This window comes from Rhinoraja longicauda, chromosome 18 (assembly GCF_053455715.1).
Source record: "Rhinoraja longicauda isolate Sanriku21f chromosome 18, sRhiLon1.1, whole genome shotgun sequence".
In the NCBI taxonomy this organism is placed as follows: Eukaryota; Metazoa; Chordata; class Chondrichthyes; order Rajiformes; family Arhynchobatidae; genus Rhinoraja; species Rhinoraja longicauda.
This window is the reverse complement of record NC_135970.1, coordinates 30,725,918-30,741,265: the sequence shown is the minus strand read 5'-3', so window position 1 is coordinate 30,741,265 and position 15,348 is coordinate 30,725,918. Positions and strand designations below refer to the sequence as shown.

At 41.2% G+C, this 15,348-nt stretch overlaps 1 protein-coding gene across 5 annotated transcripts in view; it reads right to left on the bottom strand.

The window, feature by feature from the left end:
* The window catches only part of LOC144602371 (synaptotagmin-7-like), a 391,187-nt gene that overhangs the window by 94,885 nt on the left and 280,954 nt on the right, over positions 1 to 15,348 (bottom strand). For 3 of the 5 annotated variants that reach the window (XM_078415424.1, XM_078415423.1, XM_078415427.1), the window contains exons 4-5: positions 1,864 to 1,995; positions 1,182 to 1,385 (exon numbers count right to left, since the gene is read on the bottom strand). The exons of the other annotated variants lie outside the window; for them this stretch is intronic. In XM_078415424.1, coding sequence (XP_078271550.1) covers positions 1,182 to 1,385; positions 1,864 to 1,995 — 336 coding nt within the window. The remainder of the gene's footprint in view (positions 1 to 1,181; positions 1,386 to 1,863; positions 1,996 to 15,348) is intronic. 5 annotated transcript variants of the gene reach the window in all.

The following is a 15,348-nucleotide window of genomic DNA, read 5'->3' as shown; positions in this document are numbered from 1 at the left end:
TTTTAATCATGAAACATCATACGATATATACTACAAGTTCTGCTTTATACACAATTGTCCCTCAAGTTACCACAGAAGAAAACGAAAATTGGGCATATTCTCACTATTTTTTCCACCAGAGAAGAACAGGACACGAGAAGCAAATATGCGTGAGTGACCATCTTCACGAGTGATTTAAAAATGTTTGTTGTAGTGCATTTAGTCGCAGACCACTAATGATGTAGCGTTTGGCAAGCTATTGAGAGAATATGATGTGGCAATAAAGTTCCGTGGTGATTGCAAAGACCTCACCCACATGTAAAAGGATATGGTTCGCTCTAAATACATAACCTACTTTTATTTTTAGAAAATATCTGATCCTAGACTTGCCCCAAGTTTGTCCAAGCTATGCTTTTTGCTTGGCACAAGATCAGACAAGATCCATTTAATTTTCATAATTATCTCACAGAAAATACATCTTGCTATTTTAAAAATGTCCATCTCCTAACTTGGTTTGATGATTATTTTTTATTTCTTCTGGAGGATCATTTACAAAATCAAGGACCTGATTGGAATAAGGCAATAAATGTGGGGAATAGACTTTTTTTATGAACAACATTGTACGTGGAATAGTTTTGTTGATAATACACATTGCGTCTATGGATACTAAAGCCAGTAAAACAATATTATCAGAAAAAGTACTGTTTCCCTGCCTGCTCGATGTCAAACTTCATATTTGTCAATGTATTAACAATCTGGTCGCAAAGTTGGACAGGTCATTTGGGCTGCCCTTCTCAGCATGCTGCTACTGGGGGAAAAAAATCAATTTACCTCCCACCAAAGCACTTCCAGTCAGTTACAGGGAGAAAACAGGCCCAGACAGCTGCAATGAACATCCATCATTTATTAGATCCACAGCATGCTAAGTAAAGTGTTAGTGAGACTTTCAATGGTATTGTGGGCATGATAAAGCAAACTATCGTGATGGCAAGTGAATGGATACAATTAGAAAGTATAAAACACTCATTAAAACCCATGCACGTGTACGTGTAATGGACAAATGATGGGGTCCCATGCTGCTGGGGGGAGGGAGTCATGTGGTGAAGACACGTTTCAATTTCCTGCAAATATCATTAATCATTATTGAAAGACTGATTTCTTTGGCTGTGTCGGTAAGTACATAACTACTCGTTTAAACTCACTTAGCTTGGTTGAGCTTGCCCGACGCTAGGAGACTCTGCACTGTGTACCATCGCCCACCTTTCCCAACCTTCCCATTGGCAGCTTCACCCCGATTACTGTTGGCAGATCCACTGCTCTTCATGCTGTTGCTGCGGGTTTGCTTCTCGTTCGTGCGTGTTTCTTTTTCAGCTACTGGAGCTTTGTTACCGGACATGAGAGAGCCACTAGTATGGACAGGAAGCAGAGTGGACAGAGAATGAGTCAGCCCCGGGTAGAAGATCGGAGTAAAGCAGATCTGCCACTAAAGCACATCAGTGCACACCTTTCTTCCAAAGCTCAAAAAAAAAACAGCAAAAAGGGGATTAAGCAGCCAAAGAAATTCCACCAGACAGCCATTTTCATAAGCAGCATTTTTTTTAAACTACACAGTGTAACGGAGAGGATGTGGGTGCAGGCCTCAACGAGCAATGCTCTGCTCTCCCACACTGGGAAGATGGATCAGGTGGGGAAAGGTTTGCAGTTGCGAACTTCAAGCAAGGCGCAGGGACAGGAGGGTTGTTCGTTCCCATGGGATCAGCTGACCCATGGGGTTTGCAAAGGGGTTTGGGAGTGGGCGTGAGTGGGAGATTGGGTGGATAGGTAAAAGACAGGGGAAGGAAGCTTTACATACGATAGACAACCAAACCATTGAAAGCAACTCACTTGAGTGAAAGACGAGGGTCACCATAAGGTGCATAAGGCGAAATGTTTAGAATGAACTCCTTTGGAGGGTAGGAACTCCATTTCTTTTGTACTGTGCTGTCATTGTTATTCCAAAAGTCTTTGTCAAGATCACTAGAATAGCAGAGAGAGAGAAAAGAGGGAAAAGACAACAGAAGCTGAAATATGAAAAAATATGTTTGTTAAAGCTGGAGTTTATCACTGTGGATGAATAACAGGTCAGGTGATGATCACAATCCCCTGGCAAAGGAAACAACATGCAACAACTGAGATTGACAGGAAGCAACAGTTTAATTAAGTGTTAAGTGTCAATGCCCAAATCTTTGGGAAAGTTAAAATAATTCCCCCCCCCGCAAGGTTTGTCTTAAAAGGAAACCAAGTTTGTTAGTCGTAGGACCTCAGGAGAAGAACATTTTTCTCAGCGATCGATGTACTGCAGGGAGCAAAGCAGTGGAATTGTTAGTCAGGAACAATTGGGAACAACTTCCTCCAAGTATTCTTTCACAAACTTCCGCAGAATTAAGTAAAAGCAATACCTGATGGAAGTCATGATAAGTCTGCGGTACTTTGAATACATTAAGGGCCTTAAGTCCCAATGCATCACATCTCTACTTCTTTAAGCATGCAGGAAACAATCACCCAAATGAGTTTTACCTAAAGCATGTTAACGTTCTGCTTGTTCAGTATATTTATGCTACTGTGCCTATTAACACCACTTCTGCCGATCTTTCTTCTGATTTAATTGAGAAACCTACCACCACTTCAATTCAACATCAGAAGGAATACTTGGGACTTTCATGGTGAGTCCTGCACTGCACTTCACAGGCAAATTTTCTGGCCTACAATGCTGCACCTTGTGATAGAAATACTTGGCCTAAGAACCTCTTAAGTATGTGAACAGAATGTAGCTAAAGAACAAGGCATAGTTTAGACATACAGCGCGGAAGCAGGCCCTTCGGCTCACCGAGTCCGCGCCGACCAGCGATCACCACATACTAACTCTATCCTACACACACTAGGGACAATTTACAATTTAACCAAAGCCTACAATGTTGTACGCCTTTGGAGTGTGGGAGGAAACTGGAGCACCCGTAGAAAACCCATGCAGGTCACAGGGAGAAAGTACAAACTCTGTACAGACAGCTCCTTTTGTCTGGATCGAACCTGGATCTCTGGTGCTGTAAGGCAGCAGCTCTACTGCTATGCCATCATGCTGTCCCTCTGCTGTACCTTAGGAGAGACATTAGACAGCACAGACTATCTCTTGGTAAATGGAATTAGTATAATGGGCACTTGATGGTTGGAATGGACACAGTGGACCGAAGGGCCTCTTTCTGTGCTGTGTAACTCTATGGCAGGTAGGATCACTTAGAAACAGAGAAAGTCATTTTATTCTTGAGAGTGGAATGAGTGGGATTCTTATTTTATTCCCATTTCTTTGGAGATGAAATTGAAAATGAGATTTTAGAAAATGAAACCCGAGATGATTAATGGTCAGTGCTGATCTGATGGGCAAAGAACCTGAATCTGTACTGGAGTTTTTAATGATTTGACAACACATCTGATGTTGTGGACGAGCGTCAGGAAAGACAACTGTTCAAGATAAAATAACTATTAGAAATAATTGCAAAATAAAGCATGGAGAGGTTAACAAATCACATAAATCACATAACACAAGGCAGGAGGTGGGCAGTAAATGTGCAATTCATAATTTTCCCAAAATACATGGAAGGATAATTATGGTAAAGGGATGAATGTTGCTCCCTGTTTCCTATAGAAGGAAGAAGGGGGTAAGTAGGGAAATTAGAGAACAGCCAGTCCTAGCTGAGTTGAGGGCAAACTCTGAAATTTAAACCTGCCTTGTGCCTGTCAGTGGCAAGGTATAGCACTAGCAAAACTAGCACACTTGTAATGCACAGAGTGGTTCCTGAATTTGCCCATGGCACATTTTGAGGAATACAACTTTTCCTTCTTCCGATCCACCTGGAGTCACAAACACCTTCAATTTATATAGTACCTTCCCAACCTTAAGGATATTCAAAAACATATCACAGAAATGCACCAGACATTGTGGGCCGCAGGGCCTGTTCCTGATCTGTACTGTTCTATGTTCTATAAATGAAGTACTTCAGAAACAGACAAATTGTGTAGGAAGGCAGATGCTGGTTTACACCGAAGATAGACACAAAATGCTGGAGTAACTCAGTGGGTCAGGCAGTATCTCTGGAAAAAAGGAATAGGTGATGTTTCGGGTCGAGACACTTCTTCATGAATTATATATTTTGTGTCTACTTCAGAAACAGAAAAGGGATAATAAACTGATACTTTAATTTTTTTAATTAAACTTGATTGTTTGTTTATTATATTATCTATGGAGTACTGTGTTTACAAACCTGTTGTGCTGCTACAAGTAAGAGTTTCATTGTTCTGTTTCAAGACATATGGCAATACAACGCCCTTGACTCTCTTGCCTCTCTGGACTAATACCTCCTGACTCAAATGCTGGTGTGATCAGATCTAAAGCTAACGGCATAAATAATAAAATTGAGATAAAAAAACACAGTATGATTTAGGTTAATCAAAGTAGTCAAGGTGATTACTCGAGCAATTTAATTGCCCTATTTGAAAAGATCATGATGCAGAGAAAATGAGAAGCTAGTTGTCCTCAGATGAATGTCTCATGTGAATGAGACATTAGATCATAAGGAAAACTTGGCAAGAAATTTATGGGGATGGCTAGTCTTAGAAAGCATCTGCAAGAATGGAAGTTTTTTGACAAGATGGTAAGATGGGCTCAAAGAAACTTTACTGATTTATTTTTTTATGAATGGCTTGGCGATGAATGCAAGTGGATCGATATCAAAGTTTGATACCAGGCACAATTTTGAAAACAAATATGAGGAATACAATAAACTGTGGCTGAGTAGAGTGAATATGTAGAGAGCAGATTTGGAACAGTTTATGCAAGTGGTTTATTAATGTGGAGCATATGAGAGCTTTGAAGGATTTTAAATCAACTGTTGCAACTCATGTCGCGAGGAGATCCTTATCTCACCAGGAGTGCTTTCTATTCCAATTCTTCCCAATGCTTGAAATTCTCACCAAAGTTAACTTTCCATTCTTACTGGAAAAATGTCCCTTACTGCAGCAACTGTGCAATCTAAATTTTCATTCCCACCAGCCCGATGACCTCCGAAAAATGACAGCACACTTTGTGCCAGCCTCTGCTATTTGGGGCATCACATTTGATAAAGGCTGTTGGGAGATTGGGGACGTGCATGCACAAGAGATTTACAGGGGATGAGATAGTTCATGTTAAAGCAGCTGAAAGCTTTTGTACAGTCAGAAAATATTGTTTGCAATGACAGAAGGATTGATAGTTAAAGGATACATCTTGAAAATCATTGAAAAAGAATGAACTTTTTTTCCTAGGGTTAAGGAAGAGAGGACATAGGTTAAAGGTGAGAATGGTAAAGTTTCAAGGAAATGTGAGGAAGTTTTTTTACAGAGAGTAGTGGGTGTCTGGAACGTTCTGTCGGGGTGGTACTGCAGGCAGATATTATAATGGCATTTGAAAGGTTTTTATATAGTTACATGCATCACGTGCAGGTAGATGGGATTATAGACAATAGACAATTAGTTTATCTTGGCAACATGTTCGGCATAGAAGGGCCTATTCCTGAGCTGTACTTTTTATGTCGGTATATTCTATGTCTGTGTACATTGAGCAAACTTATTAAAAAAATTAATAATGAAAACAGAAAATGTTGGAGGCTTCTTTCCTCTTTCCCAGTTCTGACAAAGGTCTTGGGCCTGAGATGTAAGTTGTTTTTGTTTCTACAGATGTTGTCTGACCAGCTGAGTTACGAAACAGCCTTTATCAAATGTTTGCAGCATCTTCTGTTTCCATTTTAGGTTTCCAGCAAAGGGAGGTCTTTCATTTTCCTTTAAAAATATAATTAAGTTTAAGAATGCATTGTCTGACAGGACGATGAAATATCTATTAAAACAGTAACTTTCAAAAGAGAATAGAACATAGTGCAGTACAGTGTGTAGGAAGAAATTACAGATACTGGTTTATACGACAGATGGACACAAACCACTGGTGTAACTCGGCGGGTCAGGCAGCATCCTTGGAGAAAAAAGAATAGGTGACGTTTCGGAACGGAACACTTCTTTAGTCTTAAGAAGAGTTCCGACCCACAACATCACCTATTCTTTTTCTCGAGCTGCTGCCTGACCACTGAGTTACTCCAGCATTTTGTTTCTGTGGAACAATACAGGTCAGGAACAGGCCCTTCAGCCCACAATGTCCATGCCGAACAAGTTAAACTAATCTCCTCTGCTTGCATGTGATCCATATCCCTTCATTCCCTGCATATCCATGCGCCTATCTAAAATCTTAAACACCAGTATCATACCACACAGAGAACGCATAAAACTGGTAAAGGATTTTTTTTTATAGGGAAAAAGGGGAAGGCTGAGGGGATGGCCACTAAATTGATTGTGCAGAAATGACTTATGACTTATGTATTATATCATTTGATGACCTTCTGGATTTATTGAGTGCCAAGTTGAGACTTAGCGTTTAGAATCTTCACAGTCTCCATGGGACAGATTTCGATTCTCCTCTAGTCACTTAATACTCATGAGTCAGATCCTAGAACACGCACGCCATTAAATGTTTCACCTTTTTTTAAGAATGTGATTGAATCAAAACATTTGAAAAAGGCACGAAGCAGAGGCCTGGGACAATCTTCACTCTTAAAACATGTACGCTCAGTTCTTAAAACTAAAATGTGTGACGTGATCAGTACATAAAAAGCCCAGAACGTACAGACTGGTCAAACATTGGTGCAGAGGAGAAGGTGACATGAAGGAATATGAAGAGGCATGATAGGGGATGAAACACACATGACAGAATGAATGCAGAATTGAAAAACTAAATCCTTCAAGACTAAATTAATAGACTCGATCTCCTTTCTTAAAAAAATCAGCGTATTCTGCTCGTTGTATTAGATTGATTGTGAAGATTTACTGTGTGGAACTCGTGTGAGTTTGCAGATTCATGCCTGGAAGGTTTCCTTGGGAAAGTATGTTTTTCATTGCTCCAAACCTCTGGACATTCTATTTTGAGGAGAAACTTTTATGGGGGAATTATTACTATGATTACAGGGTATTTTTCCTTCCTAGAGAGCAACATAGTGTGGTGGTGGGGTGTGAGAGGGACTAAATCCTGAGTTCAATGCACAGTTAAACTGCTGTAAACAGAATATTGGAACCATTTTCTTTATCATAAGATCATAAGATCAAGAGATAGTAGATTCAGGCCATTCGGCCCATCAAGCTGATCTACCTCTCCTTCCTACCCCATTCTCCTGCCTTCTCCCCATAACCTCTGACACCCGTACTAATCAAGAATCCATCTACCTTAAATATACCTACAGACTTTGCCTCCACAGCCTTTTGTGGCAAAACAATTCTACAGATTCGCCAACTTCTGACTAAAGAAATTCCTCCTCATCTCCTTCCCAAAAGAACGTCCTTTAAGTCTGAGGCTATAACCTCTAGTCCTAGACGCTCCCACTAGTGGAAACATCCTCTCCACATCCACTCTATCCAAGCCTTTCACTATTCTGTATGTTTCAATGAGGCCCCCCCCTCACTCTTCTAAACTCCAGCAAATATAGGCACAGTGCTGTCAAACGCTCATCATATGTTAACCTACTTTTTCTTAGGATCATTCTTGTAAACCTCTTCTGGACCTTTCCAGAGCCAACACATTCTTCCTCAGATATGGTGCCCAAAATTGCTCACAATATTCCAAATGCGGCCAGACCAGTGCCTTATAGAGCCTCAGCATTATATCCCTGTTTTTGTATATAAGCCCTTTCGAAATAAAGGCTAGCATTGCGTTTGCATTCTTGATTACTGATTCAACTCGCAGATTAACCTTTTGGGAATCCTGCACCAGCACTCTCAAGTCCCTTTGCACATCCGATTACTGTATTCTCTCCCCATTTAGAAAATAATCTACACCTTTATTCCGATTACCAAAATGCAAGACTTCACGCTTTGCTACACTATATTCCATCTGCCACTTCTCTGCCCACTCTCCTCACCTAACCAATCCTTCTCTTTGTTTTCCCTCATTGAATCACAGAATTTCTTCACCAAACATCCTCAGTAGTTGTGTCCAAGAGCTCCACGCTACCCTTCACTAAATCACAACCTAAAGCTTCAGCTTAGATTAGGTGAGATTTAATGAAGGGGTAATGTCTGGATGTATTTTCTAAACAGTGCTGTAGTCAATGTGTCCTTCAGCAATCACCCATTGCAGCACAGCCTCAAATTGAATTACTTCTTCATATTAGCAACTTCATCACAATGATCTTTGCTTGAACAATCTGTCTGTGTTGCTTTGGAGATCTGGCCATAATGGAATAAGCACACGTCGTTAAACATTAGACAAAAGGAACTGCAGGTGCCGGTTTATCAAAAAATAGTCATAGTGCGCTGGAGTAGCGCAGGTCAGGCAGCATGTTTGGAGTACATGGATAAGCAATGTTTTAGGTTAGGACCCTTCCTCATAGTCTGAAGAAGGGACCTGACCTGAAAGATACCCTATCTATAAGGCGAGGCAAGGCAAGGCGTTTATTTATATAGCACATTTCAGCAACAAGGCAATTCAAAATGCTTTACATAAAACATTAAAGAGCAACTAAAAGCAATTAAAAACAGTCAAAGGGAATAGAAAATAAAAACAAGCTAAAATAGAATAAGACAGGTATAAAATACAAAAATAAAAGTTAAAGTGCAGTGTAAAAAATGAATAATTATTTGATTTAATAAAAGGCAGCGTCAAACAGAAAAGTCTTCAGCCTCGATTTAAAAGAACTGAGAGTTGCAATTTTTGTAAACCAGTATCTGCAGTTCCTTGTTTCTATCTCCTATCCATATTCTGCAGGCATGCTGCCTGACCCTCTGAGTTACTTAACACTTTGTGTCTTTTACTTAAACCTTTTTGGTTTGGGCTTCCCTGCTGCTGTCTCACTGAATCCATTTTGTTTCAGCAAAATTAGTGCCTTCTTTTTTTAGATAATTAGCAATAATGAACGCACCAAATATATAGCACCTATCTACCACCCAAAACATCGACTCCATCTACTTTAGTGTTCACTCCATCAATCATCACACAGTTATGTATCAATAAAGCAGTTGCTAGCTAAGGCTACTTTGGCTGCACTACCCAAAGCCAAGGTTTCAATCAACAATACAATTGGGCCAAGGGAAGTAGGCCCCCATTTCTTTAGCCCTTTCTTGTCATGCACCACACTAATTTAGGAAACATATTACTATTCTTTCACCATCACCTGATTTAAATCTTAAAACTTCCTAACTAACAACATTGCGGGAGCACTTTCAGACAAATGGCAGAGGTTCAAGAAAGTGCCCATCAGCCCTTTATCAAAGGTATTAAATGTTGTTCTCACCAGCAACATCCACATCCTTCAAATAAACAAACAGATCATGTCTCCAAACAAATAAATTGTCCAGTTATCCAATAAAACTATTTTCTGAAACAAAATACCACCATTTAATTTTATCTGCAACCTCTCCTTCACTGCTGAACATTTTTCATAGTGTCTTCTTCTATCGCTGGTATCCCAGATATCTAATCCCCTCTGGTGCAATTGATACCCCGTATTACTGCCCCTCATACCCTGTTCTCCTCCATAGTAACGAACAACTGTACTATGGAAAGCATCAAATGCCATCACAATTATATTGAAGAGACAATGAACAACAATTGAGCATCGACTGAAGGTTAGTGCATTAACTGTGGCTATTCTTTGTTTTATGACAATAGACAATAGACAATAGGTGCAGGAGTAGACCATTTGGCCCTTTGAGCCAGCACCACCATTCAATGTGATCATGGCTGATCATTCTCAATCAGTACCCCGTTCCTGCCTTCTCCCCACACCCCCTGACTCCGCTATCCTTAAGAGCTCTATCTAGCTCTCTCTTGAATGCATTCAAAGAATTGGCCTCCACTGCCTTCTGAGGCAGTGAACTCCACAGATTTACAACTTTCTGACTAATTTACGAAGGAGAAATCATGCTTGACTAATCTTCTGGAATTCTTTGAGGATGTAACTAGGAAAATTGATAGGGGAGAGCCGGTGGATGTGGTGTACCTTGACTTTCAGAAAGCCTTTGACAAGGTTCCACATGGGAGATTAGTGGGCAAAATTAGAGCACATGGTATTGGAGGTAGGGTACTGACATGGATAGAAAATTGGTTGACAGACAGAAAGCAAAGAGTGGGGATAAATGGGTCCCTTTCAGAATGGCAGGCAGTAACTAGTGGGGTACCGCAAGGCTCGGTGCTGGGACCGCAGCTATTTACAATATACATTAATGACTTGGATGAAGGGATTAAAAGTAGGGATTATGATGTTGTCATTCCCACAACATCATACTTGCCAATGTCTAACTGAGCCTCAAGCTCATCCACTTTATTTTTTATACTTCGCGCATTTAAGTACAACACTTTAACTTCGGTATTCACCTCCCCTCTCACACCGGTCACAATTGGTCTTACTGACCTTACTCTCTTATCCCTTCTAGAACCTCCCTTCCCATTTATTCGAGAGTCCTTTGCAATTTCTCCTGTATTCGCTTCCCCTTTAACTCCATCTTCATATTTCCAATTTGTCAACCCCTCCCCCCCCACTACTTAGTTTAAAGCCACACTTGTAGCACTAGCAAACCTACCTGCCAGAATGTTGGCCCCCTTGCTGTTAAGGTGTAACCCGTCCCTTTTGTACAGGTCACCCCTACCCCAGAAGAGATTCCAGTGGTCTAGAAATCAAAATCCCTGCTCCCTGCACCAGCCCCTCAGCCATACATTCATATCCCCGATCTCTCTGTTCCTGCCCTCACCAGCACGAGGTACAGGTAGCAGTCCAGAGACAATCACCTTCGACGTCCTACTTCTCAGTCTTCTTCCTAACTGTCTAAACTCACGTTGCAGTATCTCCTTCCTCTTCCTCCCGACGTCGTTCGTGCCCACGTGCACAACTACTTCCGGTTGATCGCCTTCCCTCGCTAGGATGTGTGTCCATTGACAGTAGTGTTAAACAATGAGTTCGTGACGGGGCCATTGTGTCCAGACAATCTATATTAGAGCAGGCAGTTCATTTGCTCAGAATGGAGCAAGTGTGAGTGACCAGAAACTACAGCAATTTCTTCCAATGTGTGATTTTCCAGGTAAGGGCAATAAACAGAAGGTTATGTGCATCTAAGTCACTTACAGAAGTGTGGTCACCAGATTGATACGGGGATTACACAATCATTTCTTCTCTGGCTGGGAAGAGCCCTGACACTATGTGCAACTGTTTCTGAATGCATCCCAGGACACAGATTAAAAGTGTAATTTCAGCTCACAAAATGTAAACCCATTCTGGTAGACTCCTCCTGAAATTCGGACAGAATGCCCAATAACTAGGCCTGGTGTGACTTTATTGTCCCTGCTGTGCTGTCCTTCCTTTTCATTTAAAGCCTCAGGCATTTTTCCACTCCACCCTGTCCCCACCCCCACCCCCCCCCCCCCCCCCCCACCCTCCCCCCAAAAAAAGTAGTTCCAGTAAATCCAGGAGTATGATATAAATTCATCAGTTATAGGAGCAGAACTAGGCCAATCGGCCCATCGAGTCTACCCTGCCATTCATGCATGGTTGATCTATCTTTCCCCCTCAACCCCCATTCTCCTGCCATACTGCTACACTGAATTACTCTGCAACCTCCCAAGCCTGTACTTGACTGGAATGAGTCTGATGATCATGCATAAAAAATGCCCTGCAGTTTTAACTTATATTTAATTGTACAAACTTGTCCTGGGATTGATGGAATCTTCATTTGGACCATAATGGCAAGGCAAGGGGGAGCTTCAGACTGTAGTAACTCTTGTCATGAAAGACATGGAGCTGTCTTTTAACACTGCACAGAAAATGCAATAAGCTTTTTATTCTCTAACACTGACACTCATCTTTAGTTCAAATATTTGGACTGATTTCATTACATACAAAATAAGGCATTGCCATAAAAAGGCACTCTGGAGATTAATTTTAAGTATTATTTTACAATGATGACCAGCAAATAAATCTTCTAACCCCACACTTTTAGAAAATTATACTTTGGTATCATACGTTTTTGTCTTTACCATCCAGTTTTGTGCAAGAGGTGTTACGTAAATAAGGTATTATAATTTTGAAATCTAAATACTTTTTTTGCCCCCAACTCATTATTTCCAAGATGAACAGCTTTCCTCGAAAATGAACACTGGATTGAAGTGCTGTCCTTGCCTGCAGAGAGAAATACTTGGCAACCTCCTGGTGCTGCTGTGACTTCAAACAGCTAAAAACGTCAGTGACATACAGATTTAGAACAGGTGGCTAAATAGACTGAAATGCAGGATGTGGCTCTATTATTGTGATTTATTGATGGCATTAAATTAATTCCCAGACTCTTTTAGATCTTAAGTTGGCGTTGCAATGCATGAATGATTTGTATTATAATCTCCGCGTTATTTCCGTATGAATCTAGTAAACTCATTTTAGTTTGTTAATGACTAAGCACCGAGCTTCTCTTCATACAGTTGAATTTAATGCGAGACAGACCTGGCAGCAGATTAGGAAACCATCACAGTTGTTGTGGTGATGTTAGCGTTCTACTGAGGCTTAAGTAGAGGTACTCTGATGGAGATCCCTACACCCTTCACCGGCTGTGTTCATCTTCACGGTACTGCCTGAAATGAAAAGCAGTCTATTCCTCAGCATAAACATCCATCAGCTTGATGACAGCAAACGAACACTCCAGAATAAGAAATGATAAAGTTGAGGGGTGTGACCCAAAATAAAAATATATAAGGAATTTCAAAGATCTACATTAGGTCTGGATGGTTTTTGCTAATTGTTTTAACTTCTATTTGAAACGTAGAAACATAGAAAATAGGTGCAGGAGGTGGTTATTCGGCCCTTCGAGCCAGCACAGCCATTCATTGTGATCATGGCTGATCATCCACAATCAGTAACCTGTGCCCAACTTCTCCCCATATCCCTTGATTCCACTAGCCCCCAGAACTCTATCTAACTCTCTCTTAAATTCATCCAGTGATTTGGCCTCCACTGCCCTCTGTGGCAGAAATTCCACAAATTCATAACTCTCTGGGTGAAAAAGTTCCTTCTCACCTCAGTTTCAAATGGCCTCCCCTTTTGGGTAGAAAAGGAATTATGATTTTAATCAATTTGAGGAAAAATAATTGGGAATGGAAGAGGTGGAGCAGAAAAATAAGACGTTTGATTAAAATAAGGATTTGAAATCGAATTAAACACAAAGTCCTGGAGTAACTCAACGTGTCAGGCAGCGTCTGTAGTTGGAATGGACAGGCAACATTTTGGATTGCTTATCTGTGTCCTCCACGGATGCTGCCTGACCTGCTGAGTTACTCCAGCACTTTGGGTTTTACTCAAGATTCTCGCATCTGCAGTTCTTTGAGTCTCCAAATAAAATCACGTGGCAGGTAAGAGGGCTTTGAATAGTCAAATGTTCAGAAACTCTTCGATGCTGTGGAAACATCTTTAGATACTTGTGACATTGTTACTGCTTTCCCATCTAGATCTATTTTCTTCTCTTGTGGGATGGCCCTTAGAATTGAGGATGACTCTATATTTGGGGTTTCTTAGGTGGCTGATGAGGCTCTACCTGAGATGAACCCTTTGGTGGAGGTCATGTTAGGGAGTTTGTGAGGTGGTGCACTCCTTCCACTCTTTACCCTGGGCTTCTGTGGTCTGCTGTTGATTTGTTCACAATGCCATCTCGAGCGAGTCTCATGAGTCGGTAGGAACATTACATGTTCTCCAGTGGTCTTCGAGAATATCCTTAAATGTTTCCTTCTTCCACCTTGCAATGATGGTGCTTGGAATAGCGTGGCTGTTTTGGGAGGCTGGGATTGAGCAAATAAGCAATGTGGCCTGCGCAAAGGAGATCAATGATTGTAATTCAGCCCTCACTGGTGTGCGAATCATGGCCTGGGAGGAGAAACTGATGCATTGCTTATCCAATCAGTTGATTTTTCAAAGACAACATTGGGTGTATATCTACACTGTTTCGAGATGCCTGCTGTATGTATCTCATGTCCCAGGAAGATGCAGGAATCCCCGTTGGGTAGTAGGCAATGAGCTTGAAACTTGAGTGTGTGCCCTTGATCTTCAAACACCTTCCTCCTCAAACGACAAAAGGTCCTGTTGGCACTCTGAAGATGATGGTGAGTTTCAGCACTGATGTCTCCTTTCATTGAGGAATGGTTCCAGAGATGCGACCCGTTTGTCAGGGTCCTGTCATTAGCTTTCATTGTTGGAGGCCTGTACTTTGCAGTGGGGCAAGTGGGTATTGGGATCGGCACTGGTTAATTATTGTCATACTTTTGTTTGCATGCTATCCAATTGAATCAGATCATACTATGTACCAATACCATCAATCCATAAAGTACAACAGATAGTTCAAAGAGAATAATATCAGGGTGCACAATATAGTTTAACATTATTTATTAGGTGTCAGATTGGTAGTGGAGCTTTGTTTTACCAATGTTAATTGTGAGGCCCGTACTTCTGGATTCTTTGATGGCCTTTAGCATGGACCTACACAGATGTAATTTGGTTACCACAGCTCAATAATTGTAGTTGAGATGGTCTTGATAAGGCATGGAGGTGACATAATTTGAACAGTTTCCATTTTCCTCTGCAGCTTAACAATCCGGTAGAAGTTTATAGGAGAAAAGATGACCCATTGTGGCAGGAAAGGGTAATGTCACACCCAGCCAGCACTGAGGTTAGACACAAAGTGCTGAGTAACTCAACAGGTCAGGCAGCATCTTTGGAGAACAAGGAGTGGAGACATATTGGGTTGGGACCCTTCTTCAGATCCAAAAGGTTCCAACCCGAAACATTGCCTATTTGCGTTCACCAGAGATGTTGTCGCTGAGTTAAACCAGCACATTGTGTCTTTTTTTTTGCAAAGCAGCAACCTCAGTTCCTTGTGTATACACTGAGATTAGGTCTGGTATGGATCCAATGGCCAAGGTCAACACGTGCACAGCATCATGAGGCAAAGATACGACGGAGAAAGGTTTTTGTGGGCTCTCAATACTGACATGGATGCTCCACAGCCCCTCTTGATTGACGGAGCCAAAGAGTATTTTGAGGTTAAAATGGTGCTTGGTGCTATCAGGATGACCCTGGCAATTACACCAAGAAGACAGCTCTGTAGATATTGTAGTCACTCTTATCTCCTTTTGTGTGGATGGTCACCATCACTCTATGAGCCTCTGACATGATCTCCCTCCATGTAGGAGATGAGGTTGTGAATTTGCCTGAAATTCTCCTCTGTCAAGTTTTTGAACTG